General features: G+C 52.1%; 2 protein-coding genes across 8 annotated transcripts in view; one reads left to right on the forward strand and one right to left on the reverse strand.

Annotated features, from left to right (window-relative positions):
- TMEM53 (transmembrane protein 53) overlaps positions 1–23286 on the forward strand; it is a 34630-nt gene that overhangs the window by 2559 nt on the left and 8785 nt on the right. For 2 of the 5 annotated variants that reach the window (XR_003794304.1, XR_003794305.1), the window contains exons 2-3: positions 9540–9661; positions 21517–21703. Coding sequence is in view for 3 of the 5 variants with exons in the window: in XM_029227362.1 (XP_029083195.1) it covers positions 9540–9661; positions 14188–14841 (776 nt within the window). In the remaining 2 variants the exon portion in view is untranslated. Of the gene's footprint in view, positions 1–9539; positions 9662–9928; positions 16348–21516; positions 21704–23286 lie in introns of those variants that run through there. The other 3 variants (XM_029227364.1, XM_029227362.1, XM_029227363.1) reach the window with 3 other exon arrangements.
- Positions 17240–23286, reverse strand: part of RNF220 (ring finger protein 220) — a 223181-nt gene continuing 217134 nt past the window's right edge. For all 3 annotated transcript variants that reach the window (XM_029227360.1, XM_029227361.1, XM_029227359.1), the window contains 3 exons: positions 19243–19351; positions 19021–19095; positions 17240–18268 (listed from right to left, as the gene is read on the reverse strand). In XM_029227360.1, coding sequence (XP_029083193.1) covers positions 18197–18268; positions 19021–19095; positions 19243–19351 — 256 coding nt within the window. In that variant the 3' untranslated portion in view covers positions 17240–18196. The remainder of the gene's footprint in view (positions 18269–19020; positions 19096–19242; positions 19352–23286) is intronic.

Raw genomic sequence — 23286 nt, forward strand, 5'->3', positions numbered from 1 at the left:
CCTCCAGGGCCTTCAGTTGTTCCTCCTCTGGTGTGGTTCTAATAGCCTCCTCCTTCTGATTGCTCCTCTGCTCTGGCTTTGGTTTCTCATTCCTTTCCCTCTCAAAGTGCATAGCCCAGAGCTGACCTCAAGGCGGTATGGCCCTCAGAAGGAAGTGACAGCACTGTGATCCCCTGAATCTGTTTTCTTCCTGTCTGCAGAGAGCTCCCCTCCAGGCTGACAGGGCTTCACAGACAATCTTTGGGGGTCCAGAGATTGTCTCTCTTTTGCAATTACTGTTTAATGGTGGAGAAGTGTGTAGGACAGTCATATTTGGTTTCTGGAATTGCTTTTCCCCCATAATTGAGCATCAGAGCCACAGAGCCCAGCACTGCTGTGAGTTGATAGAGAGGCGAGCAGCTTCTGCTGGCACATCAGTTAGCTGGAAGGCAGCTGCAGATCTGGGGTTGTTCAGAGCCCAGGGTCCTTCTGCTGGGATTCCCACCAGCAAGTATCCGTGGCTGTCTGGGCCAAATGAGTGTCGTCTGCCTGGTCCTTTGCTGAAGCTGATCCCTTGACCTAGCATTTCCCGCCATCCCACCCACTCCTCTTTGACCAGTGAACCCCTCACCCTCCTAAGTGAGAGTCGGGTATTCTCATCTCATATCCTTGGGGAAGGTTCTGTTCTCAGGGCTCCCACAGCAGGGATCCCTGTCGTGTTGCTGGAGGGTTTTGCTCAGTGTTGCCAGAGCCTGGCAAGGATGAAGTGCCAAATGAGCTGAAGGGAGTCGTTTGGCAGCACTTGGGCCCCGCCCAAGTTGCTGTGCCATCCCAGGCCAGGGCTGTGCTGCCCCTCCTCCCAGCCAGAGAATGGTCAGCCAAGCCCTGCCCTGGGGCCCCTCTGCGGCTCACTGGCAGGCCAGCAGGACTTCTTAAAGGCACCCTGTTGCTTTCATGTTCAGTAAACATTTTTTAGAAATAATTGATTCACAGAATTAATGAGGCTGGGACAAGGGGCTCACTCTTAGAGTACAAAGAAAGCCTTGGGTGGGGAGGGGGGGTGTCACAGAGAAGGGAAGTGATAGGTTTATTGTAGGCCCAGGCTTAATTGTCAGTCTGCTCTTCTGCTGAGCGCCTGCTGGGGTCGAAGAAATGTAGACCTTGTCTTGACCCCCAGGAAGTTTTCCCTGGCACTGGGGAAACAGTCTGGGGTGGACCACAGTCCAAACAACCATGGTGGGCCCCAGGGGTCAGCTGCCTTCCTGGAGTAGAGTGGCCCAAGCTGGACCTGGAGCTGCGGGAGGGCTGACAGGTAGATGGGGAGCAGCAGGAAGTGCAGAACTAGGAGCACTGGGGGGACTGGGAGTGGCCCGAGAGAGCAGGGCCCTGGCGGCAGGCCGCTGGGTGCTTTCAGGAGCCAGAGAGAAAATCTCAGGAGCTGTCATACCAGAGAGGCCTCAAAGGCCTGGGCGAAGGGTTGGGACTAGACCCTCTTCTTGTCTGTGGGGACCCCGTAGGTGCTTTTCTTTTTTAAACAGTGGAGTTTTGTTTATTTTTTTAATCACGGTATGTTTTCTTTCATACATTAATAAAAACCCTTCCTAATTTGTCTGCTTTATACCAGGCACCGTGCTAGGCCCTGGATCTGAGCTCCAGACGTGAAGGACCCTTTGCTGGCCTCCTTTGCCTGAGGTCTCTGTGGTTTCTGTTGCACTTACATTGTTGACCATGCCTGGCTCACATGCCAGGCCTGCCAGGAACCCCTCTTATGATTTTATTACTTCTCACGACCACCTTGTGAAGTAGGGAGTACTGTTATCCTGTCTTACAGATGAGGAACAGAAGCTCAGGGGAGGTGAAGTATCTTGCCCCAAGTTATCCCAGATTCCAACTTGGGAGCCTCACTCCAAAGCCTGTGCATGCAGATTTCAGTTGACATCAGGAAGTACTGCCTGAATACAGTTCCATTTCTAGGAAACAGTTAAGGACATGCAGGAAGAAAGAGGTGTCCATTAAAGTATTTTTATAACAGCAAAAGATTGGAAACAACATCATGTCCAATAATGGGAGCTTGGTCACCATAAATTATGAAATATTCTATAGCTGCTCTGCAGCCACTAAAAAGAATGGTGTAGAGATATATAAACCGACAGGGAGAGATGTTCACAACATATTGCTAAATTGAAGAAAGCAGATTACAAAAGCAGTATGGTTCCAATTTTATGAGATATTCATTTTCTGCTTTTTCTACAGTGAGCATGCATTCCTCATGAAGTAATAATAACTTCAATTCATTGAACTCTTTCTTTGTGCCAGGGTAACATGCTAAGCCCTCAGTAGTCTCTATCTTATTCAGTCCTATGTATTATTATCCCCATTTCACAGATAAGGAAATTGAAGCTTAGAGAACTAGCTCAAGGTCTGTTTCATAGTTATTGGTGGCAGAACCAGAGACTTGAACCCAGGTATGGTTTTATACAGTATGCACTCCTAGATACCATGCTACTCTCCTATGCTGTTACTCCAAAAAAAAAAAAAAAGTAAATTTAAAATGAAGTAATTTGGTTTAAATATAGGAACTGTGAGACTGTAGAAAGTATTTCTTGGGAGTAGAGGAAATTGAGGATCCTTTTATTCCTTGTATTTTAAGAAGAAAACATAGGTTCTTTGTATTTTCGTTCTGGCTTGCAGAAGAAAAGCACATATTGTTCCACAGATTCTTATCTTGTCAGCCCTTTCCTTTGTCTTCCCCATATGCCCCTGGGATATACACAATCCAATTTATGCTTTAGTTTTATGACTTGAACTGTTGTACAATATAGTATGTATCTGTAATTCTTGTATTATTGGTGTCAGTGTTGTTTGTTGAGAAAAGTCCAGAGGACAGAGAGCCCATGGGATTAAATTGTTTTGTGGGGTACCCAAGAAGTGCCAGGGTTGAAAAGAATACTTCTGCCTCGCCAAGGGGCTTCTGGGTATCCGTGATCTCTTTGACTTCTCAAGTGCTGTTGACTCTGCAGGACACCTCCCCCCACCCTTTTTAAAAAAATAATATTTTAACTCTCATTGCAAAAGTGATACATAGGGATTTTAGAAAGTGAGTAGAAAAAAAAAATCATGAAAAAGAAATTGCCTCTGATCCCAGAAATAATTGCTATTAATATTTGATGTATTTTTTCTATACATAAGTATGTGTAGGTATGTGTGTATGTATGTATATAGGTATTCTGTTGTACGTACTTCTTTGCAGCTTGCTTTTTCGCTTAATGTGTTACTGTTAATTCTTAAAATAATAACATTATTGAGATACAATTCATGTACCATAAAATTCACCCTTTTGAAATGTGCAATTCATTGGTTTTTAGTGTATTTACAAAATTGTGCAACTGTCACCACTGTCTAATTTCAGAGCATTTTCATCACCTCCAAAAGAAGCCCTGAACCATTAGCAGTCTCTCCCCATTTCCCCCTCCCTCCAGCTCCTGGCAGCCACTAATCTACTTTCTACTGTGTGGATTTGCCTATTCTGGACATTTCATATAAATGGAATCATGCAATATATGGTCTTTGTGTTTGACTTCTTTAACTTAGCATATGTTTTCAAGGTTCATCCATGTTGTAGCAGTGCTTCATTCCTTTTTATGACCAAATAATATTCCATTGAATAGATATACCACATTTTATTCATCCATTTACAGATGATAGGCATTTGGATTGTTTCTACTCTTTGGCTATCGTGAATAATGCTGCAGTGAACATTCGTGTACAGGTTTTTGTGTGGGCATATGTTTTCAGTTCTCTTGGGTATATACCTAGGAGTGGAAGTGCTGGGTCATATGGAAACTCAATGTTTAATTTTTTTTGAGGAACTGCCAAACTGCTTTCTAAAGTAGATGCACCTTTTTTGCTTTCTCACCAGCAGTGTATGAGGGTTCTGAATGCTCCATATCCTCATCAACACTTGGTATTATCTGACTTTTTATTATAGCCATCCTAGTGGGTATAATGTGCTGTCTCGTGGTTTTGATTTTCATTTCCCTAATGACTGTGATGTTGAGCACCTTTTCATGTTCTTATTGGCCATTTGTACACCTTATTTGGAGAAATGTCTTCAAATCCTTTGCCCATTTTAAAGTTGGGTTATTTGTCTTTTTATTTTTGAATTGTGAGAGTTTTTTTATGTATCCTGGATACAAACCCCTTATCAGATATATGATTTGCAAAACTTATCTCCCATTCCATGGGTTTCTTCATTTAAAAAAAATAAATTTATTTATTTATTTTGGCTGCATTGGGTCTTTGTTGCTGCACGTGGGCTTTCTCTAGTTGTGGTGAGCGGAGGCTACTCTTCGTTGAGGTACACGGGCTTCTCATTGCGGTGGCTTCTCTTGTTGCGGAGCATGGGCTCTAGGTGCGTGGGCTTCAGTAGTTGTGGCACGCGGGCTCTAGAGAGCAGGCTTAGTAATTGTGGCGCGCGGGCTTAGTTGCTCCACGGCACGTGGGATCTTCCCGTACCAGGGCTCGAACCTGTGTCCCCTGCATTGGCAGATGGAGTCTTAATCACTGCGCTACGGTTTCTTCACTTTTTGATGGTGTCCTTTGATGTTCAAAAGTTTTCAATTCTGATGAAGTCTATTTTTTCTTTTATTCCTTGTACTTTTAGTCATGTCTAAGAAACCATTCCCTAATCCAAGGTCACAAAGATTTACTCTTACATTTTCTTCTAAGAGTTTTATAGTTTTAGCTCTTACATTTATGTCTATGATCTGCTTAATGTATTACAGACTATTTCCATATGATTAAACATTTTTCTTTCATAGAAGTAGAATTACTAAGTCAAAGAATGCATGTTTTTTGAGGCTTTTAATACATGTTCCAAAATTGTTGTGATTCTCTTCTCCCTATCATTTCCTTCCCCCTTCCTACCTGTCCCCCACTGCTCTGGTTCAGGCATTGGCCAACTCTTGCCTGGCATGTTACAGTAGTAACACGACCTGTTCTTAACGGGCCCTTTCAGTGCAGTGGATAAGCACAGTGGCGTGGTGATGGTGGTGCTGTGACAATACAGAGGAGGGGCATCTAACCCAGTCTAGTGATGAAGGGGCTGGGGAGGGCATCAAGGGGGACTTCTTGGATGTCAACAGTGAGCTGACTCAGCAGGTGGCGTGGGCATTAGCAAAGCATAACATGGAGCATCAGCCTCCAGGGCTGGGGAGTGAGGAGCATGTGCAAGGTCCTGGAGGCGGGGGGTAGTGTGGCATGGTGGTCCAGAGATGGATGCTGGCTGTGCCACTTCCTGGCTGTGTGTTTTGGGGGAAAAAGACTTACCCTCTCTGTGTTTTAGTTTTCCTATCTGTAAAACGGGGATAGCAATAGTAGCTAACTCCTAGGGTGGTCAAGGGACCAAATGAGGCAGCGTATGTTGAGGTTCTGACTGCGATGGCCAGTCCCTGAGGAGGAGCAGGTGGAAGAGGTTGGTGTTGGATCTGTTGATATACAGAGGCAGCCATGTGTACGGGTTTGGAGCTGAGTGGAAAGAGATTTGGTTAAGACTTGTTTTTTTTACCCAGGGGGCCCCCTGGGGTAGTGGTGATGAGCTAGTCTCTGGGTCAGACCACCTGGGTTTGGATTCCAGCTTCACTGCTTATTAGTTGTGTAACCTTGAACAATTATATACTATCTCTGTGGCTTAGTTTTTAATCAGTAAAATGAGAATAATAACAGTACCTTGTTTGTACGATTGTTGTGAGGATTAAATGAGTTGATATATAAAGTGCTTCAAATAGTGCCTGACATAATTCTCTTTTTGCTGTTATCGTTATTGTTTTTCTTGGTGATGGCAAAGAGGGGGAGGTAGGAGCTAAAGGAGATGTGGAATTCAGAGAGGTTTGTGGTGGTTTAGGACCAAGATGGGTTTGATTGCCTGTGCAGGGCTGTGGTAAGTCCTGGTGTAGAAGTGGGAGACAGAGCCAGTGCCCGAGTCTTCAGTGCCTGAGGGGCAGTGGCCAGAGGCCAGGAGATGTCAGCAGTGGGAGGGGGAGAGGGAGATGACCAGTGGAAGGAGCATAAAAGGAGCAGGGGCTTTTACAGAGAATGGAGGAATCATGACCCGGAGGTGGCAATAAATAACAATAGCCATAGCTCTTACTTTTATTACTCTGGAAAGGGCAATGGGTAACAAGAAGAATGCCAGCTCTTTCTCCTTGGATCTACCTTCAGTTTGCAGCCATGTGTTCATTCATTCAGCATGTTTCTGCTGAGTGCCTAGACAGGCCAGCTACAGTGCTGGGCACCGGGAATCTGGCGCTGAATGCAACAAACCCAGGTCCTGCCTTCACAGAGCCTACTGGCTGAGGGGAGACGGACATTATACGAGTAATTGTGCAAGTCATTAATCAATACAGACTGGATCATGCCACTCCCCCAGTTCCAGAATCTTCCTTAGCTCTCCACTGCTCCGGATAAAATCCTGACTCCTACGCATGGCTTGGGGGCCTTGCAGGATCGGGCCCCAGTCCCACTCTTGGCAGCTCTCCTGCCCACTTCTGCTCCCTCTTCCAGGCTTCTAGCCTCCTAGGACTGCTTACCGTGCCCCAGAGCAACTGTAACGTCTCCATCGTCCCCTGCCCCTGCTCATGCCCTTTCTCCACCTGGCATGTTCCTACGGTCCGTCAAGGCCAGCACAGCAAGCGAGTCTTCCTGTGGGAGGCCTTTCCCAGTCACGATCACTCTCTCAGCCATGTTCCCGGAGCATCTTGGACTTTTCTGGTTTATAGTGCTCCATGTCTAGAATTAGAGTGGGCAGCGTGGCTCCAGTGGGAGGAGGTCATGACAAAGGCTCTGAGTTAGGAATGGGCATGGAGAGGGGGCCCTGGGAAGAGACTGTGTCGGGGGCGTGGGAGATGCCTGTGGGTAGGAGGAGCACCTTGTGGTTCAGGGGGGTGGCCTCAAATGCCTGGCTGGAGTAGAAGGACAAATTCCCTCCTGTTAGGAATGTTATGGAAAGCTTGGGCTCTGGGAAGAGGCAGTGTGTCCAGGGTGTCCGTATTCTGAGTTTCTCCGTGGAGATGTGTGTCTGGTGAAGAGTCATTTCTGCCTGAGTTGGTGAAGCCAAGGGTGCCGGCAAAACCTGCAGTGGAGCAAAGTGGAGTTATAGAGCCCAGCTGTGGGGTGAGCGGCAGCTCAGAGGCCTGGCAGAAGTGTCTGAACCTTCCCGGACTGGGAATGCCCCACCACTGCTGGTAAGGGCGGCCACCAGGGGATGTGACCGCCCCTGGCTGCCTTCTCTCTTTTTGAGATAAACCCCCAAACCCTTTGCTGGTGTCTTGGTGGTGGTACCTGGAGGGAAGCCCCATAGGCTGGGGGAGGGGAGCCCATGCTCAGACAGGTGCACAGAGGTTAGGGAGCCTCCCTGGGGCAAGTCTCAGAAATCCAGCTGCTGGACCTCAGAGGGTCAAAGGCAGATCCAAACTGTAGCTGTTGATTACCATGCATGAGGCTGCTGCAGCCTGAGCTTTACGGGTAGTCATTGACAGCAAGGTTGGGCCAGGGCCCCAGTGAGGCCCAGATAGAGCCTCTCCGCCAGAAAGGCCAGTGCAGGCGAAGAGCTGCCCTGGCCAAGGACAGGAGGCCACCAGGCCAAGAAAGGTGGTGAGAATATTTAGAGTGGCCTGGTTAGAGCTGTGGGACCATCTCTGTTATCAGAGGCTGAGGCTGGTGTCAGGGGAGCCTGGGGTGGCTGGCAGGGGTCAGCAAGGGACTGAGGTGCTGGGAGCTCCTGGTCCAGGCTGAGTTGCAACTCAGTCTGGCATCCCCATGGGTGCGGGCAGTTAATCTCCAAAGGCCGGAGTTGCCACTGCTGGAGAGCAGGAACACTGAACTTTTCAATCACATTAATTTCCACAGGAAATTCTTGTCTTCCTTTTGTCCAAAGGTTAGTGATTTATATTTACCGTCCTCTTAACTAGCCTTGAAATTTACTGTTGCCAGGTCACCACCAGCATCCATAAATCTTAGGGTGGCAGCTGAGCATAGCCAAGTGGCTTGATCCTTGGAAGGGTACACCCTGGTCCTTTCAGAAGAGCAGATAACTAGCAAGAGACAGTCCGTTCACAGAAGCCGCCCCAAGGAGGGTGGGTACTCACTTGGCAGGGGAAATGAGATGAGGTCTGACCGACAAGGTTGCAGGGAGGCCTTCAGAAGCAGCCATGGAGGAGGCAGGTGGCTTGTGCCTTGGCACATCACCGAAGGAGATGAGCTTCTAGTTGTGGACGGGGCTGGTGGCACAGGAGGTCTCAAGTGACTTAGCTAGGATGGGGAGCAGGGACCAGATTCCCAGCTCTACATTTCCTGTGTGACCTTAGGCAAGTAACTTAACCACTCTGTGCCTCAGTTTCCTCATCTGTAATAATATTACTTGTATTGTTGTTGTGAGGGTTAAACCTCAGTAAATACTGGCTGTTATTCTTCTCTGTCAGGACAGGGTGGGTGGTTTGGTAGTGGCCGCCAGAGTCTGTCTGCTTCACTTCCCTGCTTATACTGCCCTATCCATTTCTCCTTTTTTTTTTTTTAAAATAATTATTTTATTTATTTATTTTTGGCTGCGCTAGGTCTTTGTTGCTGTGCGCGGGCTTTCTCTAGTTGTGGCAAATGGGGGCTACTCTGTTGCGGTGTGCGGGCTTCTCATTGCAGTGGCTTCTCTTGTTGCAGAGCACGGGCTCTATGCATGCGGGCTTCAATAGTTGTGGCACACGGGCTTAGTTGCTTCGTGGCATCTTCCCGGATCAGGGCTTGAACCCGTGTCCCCTGCATTGGCAGGCAGATTCTTAACCACTGCGCCACCAGGGAAGTCTCCCATTTCTCCTTTTAAAGACCTCTTCTTCCGTCTGCTCATGGAATTAGGACAGCAACTGGCAAACTTTTTCTGTAAAGGGCGGTATCTTAGGCTTTGTGAACTGCGTGATCTCTGTTGCAGCTACTCCACTCTGCTGTTTAGCTTGAAAGCAGCCGTAGACATTATGTAAATGACTGAGCTGGCATGTGTTTCAATAAAACTTTATTTGTGGACACTGAAATTTAAATTTCATATGATTTTCACATCACAAAATCTTCTTTTGATTTTTAAACAAAAACATTTTAAAATGTAAAAAACATTTTTAGTTTTAGTTCGAAGGTCATATGAAAACAGATCATGGGTCGAATTTGGCCCATGGCTTGTAGTTTGTAGATCCCTGGATTAGAAGGTGAAATTGCATGGTGGAAGTATTTATTCACTTTTCTCACCTGGGCTATGTCTTTGAGTCACTAAAGAAAGGGGCCCTCGGGTGGGTTTTTCCAGTTACCCTGCAGTGCCTCCTGAGAAGCCTAAAAGCCAGTTGAAGTGAAGGACAGAGGAAGGAGCTCCCTGGGAACCTGAGGCACAGGGACTGGCAGGATGCCTGGGCCTGGCACCTGGCGCTCCCCTGCCAGCAGGCCGAGTAGCGCTGGCTCTGGATTGGCCAGTCACCCCCACCCCGAACCCTAGCTCCAGGGATGACAGCCTCATCCTGCTTGTGTTTCAGAGAACAGCCCCAACCAAGGCGGGAAGGAGTCGGGGACTCGACAGCCTTTGGTGATTCTCTTGGGCTGGGGTGGCTGCACGGACAAGAACCTGGCCAAATACAGCGCCATCTACCACAAAAGGGTGAGTACTGCAGGTGTGCGGACGCCCAGTGCGCTGGGGCCCCTCTGCGGGGCTCTCCCAGCTTTGGCTGCCCTCATCTCCAGGCTGCAGTGGAGGCTGACCACCAGTCAGCCCAGGAAGGCCTGGGAATGGCACCAAGAATAGCCTGTGAGGAAGACGCTGGGCCCGTGGGGACTTGGGCAGGATTATCCACCCTTTGCAGCCAGCTCTGTGGCCTGGTCTGTCCCCTTCAGCCCCCTGACCTGCTCCCCCTCCTTCCTCCCCAAGCCCCACAGTGGACAGCCCATCCCAGATGTGCTCCCAGCTGCGGAGTCAGCCCAGACCTCAAGTCTCTGTTGGCTAGTGCTGCCTCTCTGGGCAGCAGGAACCTGGGCCGGGTGTGCTGGGCATAGTCTGGACTCCTGGGGCTTTCTCCTTTTCTGACCAGGTGAGTTTCTGTCTTAGGGCTGACCATGACCCCTCACGTTTCCAGAGTAGAAGGGCCTCTCGGAAGAGAGATTCAGGACTGCGGTTTCCTTGCTTCATCTCAGGAGGCACCAAGAGTTGTATATAGAGGCTGTGGTTATTGGAGAGAGCCTTGGGAGGGCCTGGTTATATCTGGGAAGCCCCTTTCACAGCTTTGGCCGCTGGCCTGACCCTGCCCTCCTCAGCCCAGACCTCCCAAAGCAGGGAGGCGTCAGTACAGACCCCCAGCCACCAGCTGGAAGCCCTGCACTGAGGAGGAATGGCAGTCACCTGGGAGAAGGGCCAGCTGGGGCCCCCTCCTCTCAGCCTCCCTCCACTGACCCACGTCTGTGCTGTGCCCCAGGTGTGTGGTGGCCCTGGAATGGGAGAGGAGTTGGAGGAAAGATGTAGTTCTGAGCTTGAGGCCTCCCCTCAACCAACAAGCCTGGTCCTCTGGCATTGCCTTATTCCTTAAGTAGTTTCAGCTGCTTCTGAATTCTACTTACTGGGTGAGGCTAGTTTGGCTTCTCCATTAGACTAAGATCCTTGAGGGCAGGCAGAGGACTGGGAATAGGTGAGTGTGGCCAGAACAGAGGACAAAAGAAAGGGCAAGTGTGAAGAGGTGAGGCTGGGAGGGTCCTCAGGGGACTAAACAGGGTTGTGATGTTAGACTTGTGCTTCTGAGAGTCCCTCACTGCTGAGTGGGGAAAGGATTGTGGGGGCCAGGACCAGAGGCTGGGAAGTGAGTTTGTTGAGGTGGCCAGGACCTTGGGGCTGGTGGTGCTGGTGGAGGGAAGTTGATGGATCAAGGAGCTTGTTAGGAGGTAGAGTGGTCATTGGATGAGAGATTGTGTGTGGGCACAGGGATAGGGAGGGGTCTGGGTAATGCCAGGTTTCTGGCTGCAGCAGATCCTGGGTTCTTTGAAACAAGGAGCACTAGAAGAGAAGCCGTGGGCTCTGGGGTGGATGAGATTTCCCCCAGGGAGTGTGTAGAGGGCAAGGAGAAGAGGCCCAGGACAGAACCCAAGCTTAAAGGAGCAGAAGACGAAGAGGGTCCCACGTGGAAAGGAGGAGTGGCTACAGATGGACAAGAAAACTCAGGGAAATGTGATGGAATCCACAGGAAGAGAGTCTTAGGGAAATGGACCACTGTCGAGGGAGAGAGGAAAGATGTTCTTGGGGCAGACGGCATGGGAGGAAGTGATGGAGTGGAGGGAGGAAGTGATCCCAGGGAAGGCAGAGGGGTTGAGGTGGCAGCGCTCGTTGGCAGGGGGTTGTCTGGGAAAGGAGTGGGTGCCTTTACCCCCTGGTCAGGAGGATAAGATGGGGGTAGAGAAAAAAATTTTCCAACCCCAAACTCCTGATACTTTATTATTTAAAAGAATATAAAAACGTCATAGTCTGTCCCCTAGAGATCACCTCTATTTAGCCTTAGTATATATCCTTTCGGCTTTTTTTCTGTTTGTGCATCTTTTCTTTACCTAAATAAGATCTCTTGAATACACTATTTTATATCCTGCTTTTTTTCGGACCATGATCTCCACCGTCCCATGCTAATACATTTTAATCTCATCGAGTTTCCAGTCCATATTCAGATTCTCTGATAGTCGCCAAAGTGTCCTTTACAGTTGATTTTCCCGAACCAGGGTCCAATCCAGGATCGCCCATTGCATGTAGTTATTTCGTTCCTTAAGTCTCTTATAAGTCTAGAACAGTCCATTTTTTCCTGTTTCTGTCTTATTGAAGAGCCAGGGCTATCAGAGAGTGTTTCTAAGCGCTCGTAATCCCAAATGCTGCTGGAAGGAAAGTACGGTGGGGACCGAAAGGTGTCATGGGATTTAGCCATTCGGGAGAACTTGGGCGACCATGACAGCAGTGCAGCTGTCAGAGTGGAGTCAGTGGGAGGGGACCAGGTGGAGAGGGTGTCAAAGTTTGGGAAGTGAAGAAAGGGTGGGACAGAGTTAGAGGGGAACATGGTGGGAAGGCAGAGGCTTTAATTTTTTTTAATGAGATCCGTTTGAGCAGGAATCTGGAACGAGGAAGAGACTGAAAGTACAGGAGAGTGAGGTGAGGGCAGATGGCTCAGGCTGGGACTGAGCATGTGTGGAGATGGAGAGATGGTTGGCTTCAGGGGAGAGGGAAGAGACTGGGATCGGACAGCCAGTGAGAGCCCGGCCCTTGGTGCAGGGGGGTTCCAGGAGCATCTGACTCGGGAGGTGGCAGCAGAGATGGAAACCTCAGAGCGAGGCCCAGGGAAGCTTGGTGTATGTGCCCTTCCTTCACAGGGGGTGTTGGGCGTTCACAAGGCAAGCTCTGTGCATGCACTTATGGGTGACGTGGAGGTGGAGGGCACATGCGCCCTCAGAGACGGTGAGTTCCCAGGACTTGCTGCTGGGAGTTTATGCCTGTATCAACAGGTAGTGCTGCATGGGAATGCTTCTGGGGAGAAGCGTGTGTGGGCGTGTGTGCACACACATGTGTGGGCTCCTGAAGGTAGTACCTACAGTGGTGTGTGCGCTGTGGGTGTGCGTTGGTGGCTGTGCTTTTTTGTGCACTTCACAGGTGGTGCAGTGGGTGCCATGGGTGTCTGCATCTGTGGGGTGTGAGGCGGACAAGGCTGTGTTTAGTCCCAAGGGTCGTGTGTGTGTGGTGGTGGTGTGGAGTATGTTTGCGTTCATGGGCGATGCTGTGTGTAAGTTGAGGGTGGGTGGAAAGCACCCTCTGGGGAGTTGGAGCAGAGCTCTTTGTGAAATTTTCCAGATCTGCGGGGCCAGGTAGCATCCGTGACCCCCCCCTGCAGAGTCTTGGGAGGGGTGCTTAGGTACGCTAGGGTCTTGGTGAGAGCAGAGCCAGGAGGAGTTGGGGCACATGTGATCACAGTCAGCGGGAGGGGACAAGGTCAGGAGGCTGGTGGCAGGGTTACCTCAGCTGACCATCTCTCTCTGGCTCTGGGTCATTCGAGTACTGCGCGCATGTAATTTTCTCCTTGTTATTACTCCTACCACCACTAATGACTGCTGTTCTTAGCTGAGGACTTTGTGCCAAGTGCTGTTTTGGGCACTTGAGGTACGTTTTTTCGTTTCATTTTCACCACAATCCCATGAGATGGATGTTATCCCAACTTACAGCTGGGAATGCAGACTCAGAAAGATGAAGATGTTCATAAGTGCTGGTCCCAGGAATTGAGCCCAGAACTGTCCGACCCCAGAGCCTGCCTAACTCAGATTCCCCCGACGAGGGGCCCTTTGTCTCTGGCACATGTTAACGAGAGAGGATTAGGACTCAGGGTGGCTTTGGCTGCCTGTTCTAACTGGCCTAGAAGGGGATCTGTGTGGAGACCTTGAGGTGTACTTGACCCAGGCATTGAGGGGTACAGAGGCCTAGAGAGAGTTTAGCTAAGATTTTAGAATTTGAGGAACAACGGAGTTTACTGTATTTGGAATTTCAGGGAGAGTGAGGAGTGATCCCAGGCCTTGGAACCAGACATTTGGGAGTATGGCCTCTGTTCTCAGGGCCCTGCGGGAAGGTGGCAGTGGCCAGAGACTGACGCCATGTGGGCCTGGCTCACGAGTGGCCTCTGGTGGTCAAGGCTGGGCCTGCAGGCTGTCTCGGGTGTTGGATCTTGTGGGGATACCTGTTTGTCCCTGGGAGGTAGGGACAAGCAAGAGCAGAGTCGCTGTAGCAGGGTGTAGCCAAGCAGTGAGGCCTTAAATGTGCCAGAGTTGAGCAGATGAGGGTGCGGGGTCAGGGGTGGGAGGGAGACAGGGAGCGGACCAGAGTGAGGAGGCTTCCTTCGGGTCAGCCCAGATGTTTCCAAAGTGAGCTCTGGGCTCCAGGCCTCACATACCATCCCAGGCCGAGGGGGCTTGGCCAGCATGAAGCGCTTATTCCACAAATGGGCCTGGAGTGGACCTTCCTGCGTCTAGGAGAGGTGAGCTGTTGCCCAGACTGCAGCAGGGCCTGGAGCACTGCCAGCTTATGGGCCTGTGGAAATTGGAGCTGCTGGACCCCTCTGACCTTAGCTGCTCCCCACCTCCCCACCCCATCCCCGAGGATGGACAGGGCCTCTCTCCTCTCCTCAGGGCTGCATCGTGATCCGATACACAGCCCCCTGGCACATGGTCTTCTTCTCCGAGTCCCTGGGCATCCCTTCACTTCGTGTCTTGGCCCAGAAGCTGCTTGAGCTGCTCTTTGATTACGAGGTTGAGAAGGAGCCCCTGCTCTTCCACGTCTTCAGCAACGCCGGCGTCATGCTGTACCGATACGTGCTGGAGCTCCTGCAGACCCACCGGCGCTTCTGCCACCTGCGTGTGGTGGGCACCATCTTTGACAGTGGGCCTGGCGACGGCAACCTGCTGGGGGCTCTGAGGGCGCTGGCAGCCATCCTGGAGCCCCGGCCTGCCGTGCTGCGCCTGCTGCTCCTGGTGGCCTTTGCCCTGGTGGCAGTCCTGTTCCACATCCTGCTGGCGCCACTCACCTCCCTCTTCCATACCCACTTCTATGACAGGCTGCTCAATGCAGCCTCTCGCTGGCCAGAGCTCTACCTCTACTCCAGGGCCGACGAGGTGGTCCTGGCCAGGGACGTGGAGCGCATGGTGGAGGCACGCCTGGCGCACCGGGTCCTGGTGCACTCTGTGGACTTCAAGTCATCTGCACACGTCAGCCATCTCCGTGACTACCCTACTTACTACACGAGCCTCTGTGTCAACTTCATGCGCAGCTGCGTCCGGTGCTGAGGTCCTTGCCCTACCCACCTCACCTCTGCTCCAGAAATAAATGCCTGACACCTCCCCATAACCTACATCCATAGGTGGGGTCCTCTTCTGGTTCAACTCCCTGCAGCCCTCTGGGACTTTATGGTCCTCCAGGTAGAGAATTTCCATGGGCCTCTGTCCTGGGGACTGTGGTGGTCTGCTTATCCCAGGATTCTTGCGGCAGGAGTGCCTGCGCAGGTCTCTGCGGAAGCCTAGCAGTGGCTGTGTTTGGATAAGTGCAACAGGCTGCTGACTCCTGTGGCATTTAGGCTGTGAAGGGTTAATAAAGCTGCGGGTGGGGGTTAGGGGTGAGGATGAGCCCCAGCATTGAGCTCTGATTCCTTGAATAGAAGGTGAGCTTTGCAGGGAGGTGCCAGAGGGTAGGGGCAGGCTGGGGCAGGGGCTGTGATCTGTGCTCCCAAGTCCCGGAAGGGCAGAGCCCCACAGCATGGAGTGCCGTCCCTGTGGATCCCATTTAGCAGTTCACTCAGGCTTCTCATTGCCAGGGAGTCTAATGTGGAAGCCAGATGGGGAGCTGAGGGTACACAGGTGGGGGGCCTGTCCAGGTGTACCACACTTTGCCAGGAAGCTGCTAGATCCAGGAAAGGTGCAAGATGTGTGTGTAATGGGCAGATGGAGTGGGGTGCAGGAAGACAGCAGCGCCAGATGGGAGCTGGGACAAGCTGAGTCAGGAGCCCTAAAGACCAGAACCAGAACCACTGGCCTGAAAAAAACTCCTTCATCTCCTTGAGGGAGACCCACTTGGATCCTCTGTAGGTAGAAGTGGTGGCTTCAGCCTTAGGGTCCTGTATCATCTATTATTCTACAAGTCACTGCTGCACAATGCTGGCACATAGCTGGCATTCAATAAATTTTTGTTGATTTAATGAGCTTACTGTGGTGATCGAGGGACTTGGGGGGCAGGGATGGGCTTTGAAAGTTTGACCTGCAGCGAAGGAGATGGCTGGAAAAGCTCTGGGTGGGAGCTGACCCCTGATAGATAGTCTCAGGGCTGATGGACCCTCTGTCTCCAGAGCCAAGCTCTCCCTACATCGCCTCAGCCCTCCGGGACTCCCCCACTACTGTGGCAGCCAGTTCCTATGCCTGCATGGCTGCATTCCTAGCCATGGCCAACAGGTGGCAGTGCTGCACGCGACAGTGCTCAAGGATCCCACAGCAGGGCGGGTTTCATGCCCTCACTCTGGGTTAACGTCTCCTGTTAGCATATGGTCCCCAGGGTGGAAGTAACCAGCCATCAAGGACCCACTGACGTGAGTCCAGGGCAGGCAGAGGGGAGAGTAGAGAGCCGAAAGGAGCCAGCCCGGTGGGGATTGGGCATTGCCCACTTCTCTTCCAAACCCTCAGCCGTCACTGGAGCTGCTCCGCCTCAACGGGCCACATACATTCCCTAAAATCTTGGGGCCCAGGATCCTTGCTTTCAGAATATTTGGTGTCATCAAGCTGGGCCTGGGCCTGTGAAGGGCCTTCGCTGGACTCCAACCAGGGTGATTTGTCATCTGGGTGCAGAGAGGGACGGGAGCTGCCAACTGGACCTGATTCTATAATATTCACTGTGGGCAGCCCAGAGGAGACAGGTGTGTCAGATTTGGGAAGATGGAGGGTGGGCCTGCTGTGTGAGAATGTGTGAAGGAGAGGAGTCTGGAGTCATAAAGATACTCTGAAGTCTTGAATTTTAGCAGAATCTTGTTTTGTCAAAACAGCTGTGTGTGGGGGACAAGGGCTCATCTGCAGCTTTGAGCCCCTGCCCAAGTACCCAGAATGCTGCTCACTCACTGGCACTGGGCAGCCATGGGGATAACCGTTTGACAAAGCTCCATCTCCAGTGCTGGCTGCCCAGCCTCAGTTCCCTGACATGAAGGCCCACTTTGGTTAAAGGGGGTTCCTACTGTTTGTTTCATCTGGGCAGTTAACTATAGCAGGCTGTTGGTCACTAGGATGGAGAACAGAAGCCACAGGGGACTGAGATGGTGGTTCCATTTTTGGTCCCTGGCTCACTTCAAGGGACTAGAAAGGGACAGAGGTTTGGGGCTTACGTTTTCACCCAAGCTTATAGCTGTTCCAGCCCTAGACTGGGGGATAGAGCCTGCAACCCCTCTGTAGCCCCAAGCTCTGACCTCTTCTGTGATTAACGAGCTGACGATTCTGCATCGATAAGGAATTAACCTGGAGCCCCTACCCATCAATAGTCAGGAGTCCAGGTCCCGGCCTCACCCCCACCGACAGTGCTCTAGGGCCCCTGAGCAGACCAACCCCACACTGCCTTACAAACCCCGCACTGCGGCCAGGAATTAACCCCTTAGCTGCCTCTGTTCGTGCCACCCCATCATCCGCCCCTCCCTATGCACATGCACAGAGGCAGCAGCTGTTTACACTGGTTTAATCCATGTCAAGTGTAGTTTACAAGGGAGAGGACAAGTACCTCTGTATAGAATATACAGACACAGCATCACACCATGGGGCCCACAAGAAGGGCAGGGGAGACAAACACTCTTCCCTGGGAACAGCAGTCTAATCCCAGGAAAGGTTCTCTGCAGAAGGCTGGGTAGCCAGGAGCACCCTCATCCAGCCCCAGTCTCAGCCCCTGCTTCAGCTCGGTTCCCATTTCCTGTGCCTCCCCCCTCCCCCAACTCCTTATGAGGAGCCCCAGGAGCTAAGACTAAGGAGAGGATCATGTCCCTTGGGGCACGTGCCCCACGTCTGGGAGAAGAAATATACACCACTGAACACCGAGCACATGGGAGAGGGAAGAGAACCACGGGAGAGGGAGTGGGGAGGGAGAGGCAGGCACCCCAAGAGGTGGATGGGCCGAGCCCCCAGCCAGCCCTGAACGAGGCACTGCTTCTAGGTGTTCTTAACAAAAGAAGAAAATCATACAACCAAAGGGCAGGGGACGGGATAGAGGGTGAGGAGTTGTCCCATTTATACACAACATTGTAAACATACACGGTCTATATTACATGTGCTTCAGTCTGGTGTTTGCATGTCTGTCTGTCCATCTGTCAGTCGGCGGGGGCGGGGGGGGGGTGCTGGATCTCAGGAGCCTTGCCTGGCTACTCCCCCTACCCCCACCTCCCTGCCCCACCCTGGGAACGGAACCTGGAACAGGTAGAGTCCCCAATCTTGGTGGGAGCCAGCAGGCAGGGCCTGGGCCTCAGCCTCCACTCTGGCTCGAGTCCTGTGTATGTGCATGTGTGTGTGCGTTTGTGTGTGCATGTATGTACACGGGGAACCTGTGTGTAAGTATGTACAAGGGGGGGTCACGTCACAGGCGGGGCAGGTGGGGCGCTCGAGGCAAGGCCTGCCTGGGGTGGCTAGCTCACAAGTAGATTCTCCGCAGGTCTCCGGGCGCTGTGATGGTGTTGCACTGAGGGCAGAGCTTCTTGGCACCCTGCAGGGAGAACAGGGAGGCTCTGGTTATACCCTGTGCCGCACATTTGCTCGTGTGAGCCCCTGGGCCTGCAGCTGCATCTCCCCGAACCAGCTGTGTGCTGGGACCTCGGATCGGTCCTGCCCGCCTGCGCTGGGGAGGCATAGGCGGCTTCTGTGAGCAGGCAGGCACGTTCCTGTGTTGGGGAGACGCCAGGATCAAACCGGCTGGCCAGGCCCGCAGCGGGAGCCCCAGTAATGAGAACAAGGCTGGGTCCAGCTGTGGCTGCCGCGGCCCTAACGAGATTACACGCGGCCTTTGATCAGGACACAGAGCCCACGTCCGGGCCTTTTATTGCTGTCTCCGGGCGACATTTTAATGGCTGCTCCCGAGCGAAGAACAGGGGCAGGAGCAGAAGGAGCTTAGTAATGGGAGGGGGAGGGGCTGAGGCCCTGGTCCTGCTTACCCACACCCAGCCTCCTCCTGACCCGGGATCTCACTGCTATGCGTCATACGTGGGCCTGCTGGGGTGGGGGGATGGGGGAAGGGAGCAGGCAAGAGAACCCACCGGTGGGGAGAATTTAATAAACCTGGGGTCGGGGAGGAGAGAGGGTAGTGAGCTTGGGGGTGAACATCCTGGCTTCGGGCTGTGGTCTATGCTTCTGCTCCCCTGCTCCTCGCTCCTCCTCCCCCGAAGCAGGCTCAAGCACGAGCATGGACATCTGGGCAGTACCCCAAACGGCCACCCACTCCCGACCCCCATGCCACTTCACCAGGGTCCGCAGCCAGCACTCTTCACAGTGCACATGCCAACACTGGATGGACGTTAGGGGCATCGAGTATGAGTCCTAGGGAGAAAATGGGCAGAGAAGGGAGGGGTCACTCTGAGACTGTCCCACCCTCTGAAGGGCCCAGATCACAGGGCAGAGACCCTCTCCAACCCCCAGGGAGCACTGAGGCCTCAGCAAGGGCGCCCGAGGTTCCCTTCCTCTCACCATGCAGATGAGGCATTTGTAACGGTCCCCACGGGATAGCTGCCGCTCCAGTTCCCTGACCCGAGCCTTCAGGGCCTCAAACGTGGTCACAGCTGAATCTTCGGTGATTCTGCAAAGAGGATGGCATACCTGGGCAGGCAGCAGGCTGGCATCCCTAACCTGAACCTCCAGCCTACAACTCCCCTGAATTCCAGAATCGCATATATAGCTGTCTGCTAGACGCCCCACCCATGTCCTCGATCCGCAAACTCCACATTCCAGAACTGCACTCCTCACCCTCTCCTTGCTCCTCTACCTCCGTCCTGGTGAATTTCTAAACCAGACACCTGGGAACCATTCTCAAACCACTTCTTCCCAGTCACTCCTCACATGCAAAATCTGTCATCTAGCTCCTAACATCTCTGGCATCTCCACTTCTTTCCATAGCTACCACCCCTAGTCCAGGTGCTCATGATTTCCTCTGTGGATTGTGCCATCAACCTGAATGGCCTCTCAGACCCCAGTCCCCTCATTCCATTCTGTTCTCCTAGCACCTAGAATTCTGAAAACCTGACCACTTCTACTTCTAACATTTTAGTGTCTACCTCAGAATAAAGCTCCACCAAACTCTCCACAAGCTTACAAGGGCCTCCTTGGGCCGGTCCCCGCCAGCCGCATCCCTCAAGTGCCCTGCCATGTACTTTATGCTCCATCCATGCCAAACTCCTGAGTTTCCCCACACACCCCACCATTTTTCACTCTACTGGCCTCTCAGCACTTTCTGCTTCTTCTGGATCACCCCAACCTCCTAACTCACTAGTCCCATCTCATCATTCAGGCCTAGTTCCCACCTCCTCCCAGAAGCCTTTTCCAAGCCCCCAGCCAGTACCCCAATGGTGGCTGCCCCTTCTGTGCTCTTCCAGCCCCTGTACTGGACTTCACCACAGCAGTGTAACCACAAATGTCTGTCACTGCTAGACTCACTTCCCTGAGGGCAAGCTGCTCACTATACCACTACACTCTGAACATTAGCCCCACACTAGGCACGTGAGTATGAATGAACATCCGCTGAAGAAACAGCTGGTCTAACCCCCAGGGAGAGTGAAAAATGCGGGGACTGATGAGGCCCCTGGCTACAGTCCTAGCCTACCTCAAGGGCTCCTGCTTGCTTCTTCCTAGACATGTCAGATGTCCTGTTGGTCCTCACCCGTAGTCCAAGCCCTGCACAAGGTCCCTACAACTTCCTGAAGACTCTCTGAGCTGCAATACTGAACAGGGAATAGCTAGGACTATTCTAAAGAGTGATCCCTCCCACCTCTCCTAAAACAAGTCAACAGAACCTGGAGAGGCTCAGAGGACAAAGAATGCTTCCTGGAGGAGTAGAAAAGATGGCACTGGAGACAGGCTTTAGGGAATAATAAGGACAATAATACAAATAAAAGAGCTAAAATTTATTAAGCACTTACTAAATGCCAGGGATTGTACTGAGGGATTAAAAGTAATTATCTTATTTACACCTCACAAAAACCCCATGATGAGATCCTAATACTCCTATTTTATATATGAAGAAACTAAGCACAGAAAAAGTAGCCTGTCCAAGGTTCACAGAGTGGGAAAGATGGGATTCAAACCCTGGCAGACTGATTCTGTGATCAACCAGTAACTGTGTAAGTAACCACTACCCTACACTGGCTACACCCAGGAGGAGACAGGCCTCCAGGCTGAGGGAACAGTGGGAACAAGGCCTAGAGGCCCTAGAGCCCCATCTGGCTGGAAGGCTCACTTCTGAGTAAGCAGAAGGTGCTACACTGGGAAAGGAGACTGTGTCCAAGAAGACCCCAGATGCCGCAATCAGAGAGGAAAGTTTATCTTACTGGCAATTTACAGGAAGTTGTTGAGAATGTTGGAAGAGGGCTGTAAAGGGTAAGAGCTGAGGTTTAAAGGGTATATTCAATCAGCTGAGGTAGAATCACAAGGGTGGTGTGTGGGCAAGGACCATCTCCTAGGGTGGCCTGTCTTGCCAGCTTAGGGGAGAGAGTTGGCCCAGAAAGCCTGAAAGCTTACAGGTAGTCTGTCCCTGCTGGGTGTAAGTGGTAATGGGGGGTGGGGGGGCATGGGTAGGATGATGGGAAACATTTCATGGTCAGCAATGAACTCTGATCTCTGACCTTTCTCTTTTAGGGCACTAGCAGCAACACAGAATGTGACTTCCTGATGGCTGTGTCCCTATGTCAGGGATGCTCTAGATCCATCACTCCATGGGTCCATGATTCTTTCTGCCTTGCCTCTCTCCAGGGAAGCTGAGAAAGGCTCTGACTACAACTCCTCCTGGCACTGGCGGATTTCCTGGGAGCATCCATTCAACTTTCCAGCTCTGGAAAGCTTTTACCATCCCCTCCTTCCTCACAAGCACTCGCACGGCTGGCTCCTCCCGCAGGCACTTTGCCCAATGCTCTATGTGCCATCCCCACCTGGACTGTTGGTAAGTTCCTGACAAGGAGACAAGGATGGGTAGCTGTGTTCCCTTCCTCTCCAAGGACCAGGCTGATCCTATGAGGTTATTTCAAAGATTGGGAAACCAAGGCCTGGAGCTGGGGGCAGCCTACCCTAGTAGAAAACTGTCAAACCCCAAACCAGAGAATGAGTTAGAGCTGGGAAGGAAAAAAGGATGGGGCCAGGAGAGAATGAAGCCATTTCCCACTTCCATCTCCAAAGGCTCCAAGGCCACATCCAATTCCAGAGCCCACCCTATCTTGGATTTGCTCGGCACATAACTGGCCTCTATTCTTTGCTCTGGTGAACTACCCAGTCCTCCAGGCCCCTGACCCAGGTAGGTTGTGAGCTATTCCTGAGCCCCTCTAGGGTATGGGGTGGAGAATTTCTTGGAAGAAGCCATGTCTTCCTGCCTTTCTCCTCCCCTAGGTTGTGAAAAAGATCTAGGATGGGAACCCATAATGTGTACGGGGAAGAGAGACATCATGGGGACTGAAGGGCCCTAATCTTGGCAAATCCAGACCCAATGGAGATCTCTGCACATGACTGAGCCAGTCCCCAGCTCATCCCAGACAGCCCTGCCCACTGGTGCCTGTGCTCACACAGGTGGGACAGTCCCCAGCTCCCCCAGCCCTCAGCGGGTAGGACCTTCATGGATGGCCACTGGTTCTGGCCCCCACCTCCCCCTGGGCGCCATCCCTGATTAATGATCTTGTCTTTCTGATTTATGAGCAGCCCCTCCAGATGAGGGTGGGTGCCCCTTACGGCCCCGCCCGCCCCGCTCAGCTGGAGTAGGAGAGAATTATTAAATAAACATCCATACGTCACTCCTCCCCCCCACCTCAAGCTGGCTGCGCCGAACCCGTGCGGCCCGCTCTGGCGCTGACATGGAGCAGCTGCGGTGATTCATGGGCAGCTGGGCCCCACGCTGCGGCCCATACATCATGCCAGCAGCACTCACGGCCCTGGCCGAGATAAACTGATCAACCACAACGGGCTGGAATGAATTTATGACAACACAAAATGGAGGGAAACAAATGGGAGGTGACCCTGGGCCACCGACCTGGCCCTGCACCGGCCTGCAATCCACTCTCCTGGCAGAAGGCAAGATGGAACACTGGCCCTGGAATGAAGAGGTTGCCTTTTAACCCTGGGCAACCTAGCCTCGAGAGGAGGGAGGGGCGGGTGTGAGGAGTTAGGCAATGGCCAATGGCAGCAGCTCCAGGCAGCCAGAACTGGACAATGCCACCTCCTGGGGCCAGAACTGGCCTTGCCTGGGCTTCTGGAAAGGCAGTAAGGTGCCCTGCTGATTTCAAATCCTGGTGGCTCCTGAGGATCCAGGCCAGGGGTTGCCCAACCCTGGGAGAAGTGCTAACGGATCCCCTTTTCCCCTGCCTGAGAACACCGGCCAAAAATTCCTACCAGAAGTGATGAGACCCAATACTCCTGCCTAAAACCCACTGCAAGCGCCACCGGGACAAGAAAAATGAAACCAATTTAGCTCCCGATTAAGAAACAGAAACTGGAGATGAATCAAGTGTGCTGGCTGGGCTGGGCAGCCATACATCACAC

This window comes from Monodon monoceros, unplaced genomic scaffold (genome assembly GCF_005190385.1).
Source record: "Monodon monoceros isolate NGI ecotype Baffin Bay Population unplaced genomic scaffold, NGI_Narwhal_1 Super_Scaffold_18, whole genome shotgun sequence".
NCBI classification, from domain to species: domain Eukaryota; kingdom Metazoa; phylum Chordata; class Mammalia; order Artiodactyla; family Monodontidae; genus Monodon; species Monodon monoceros.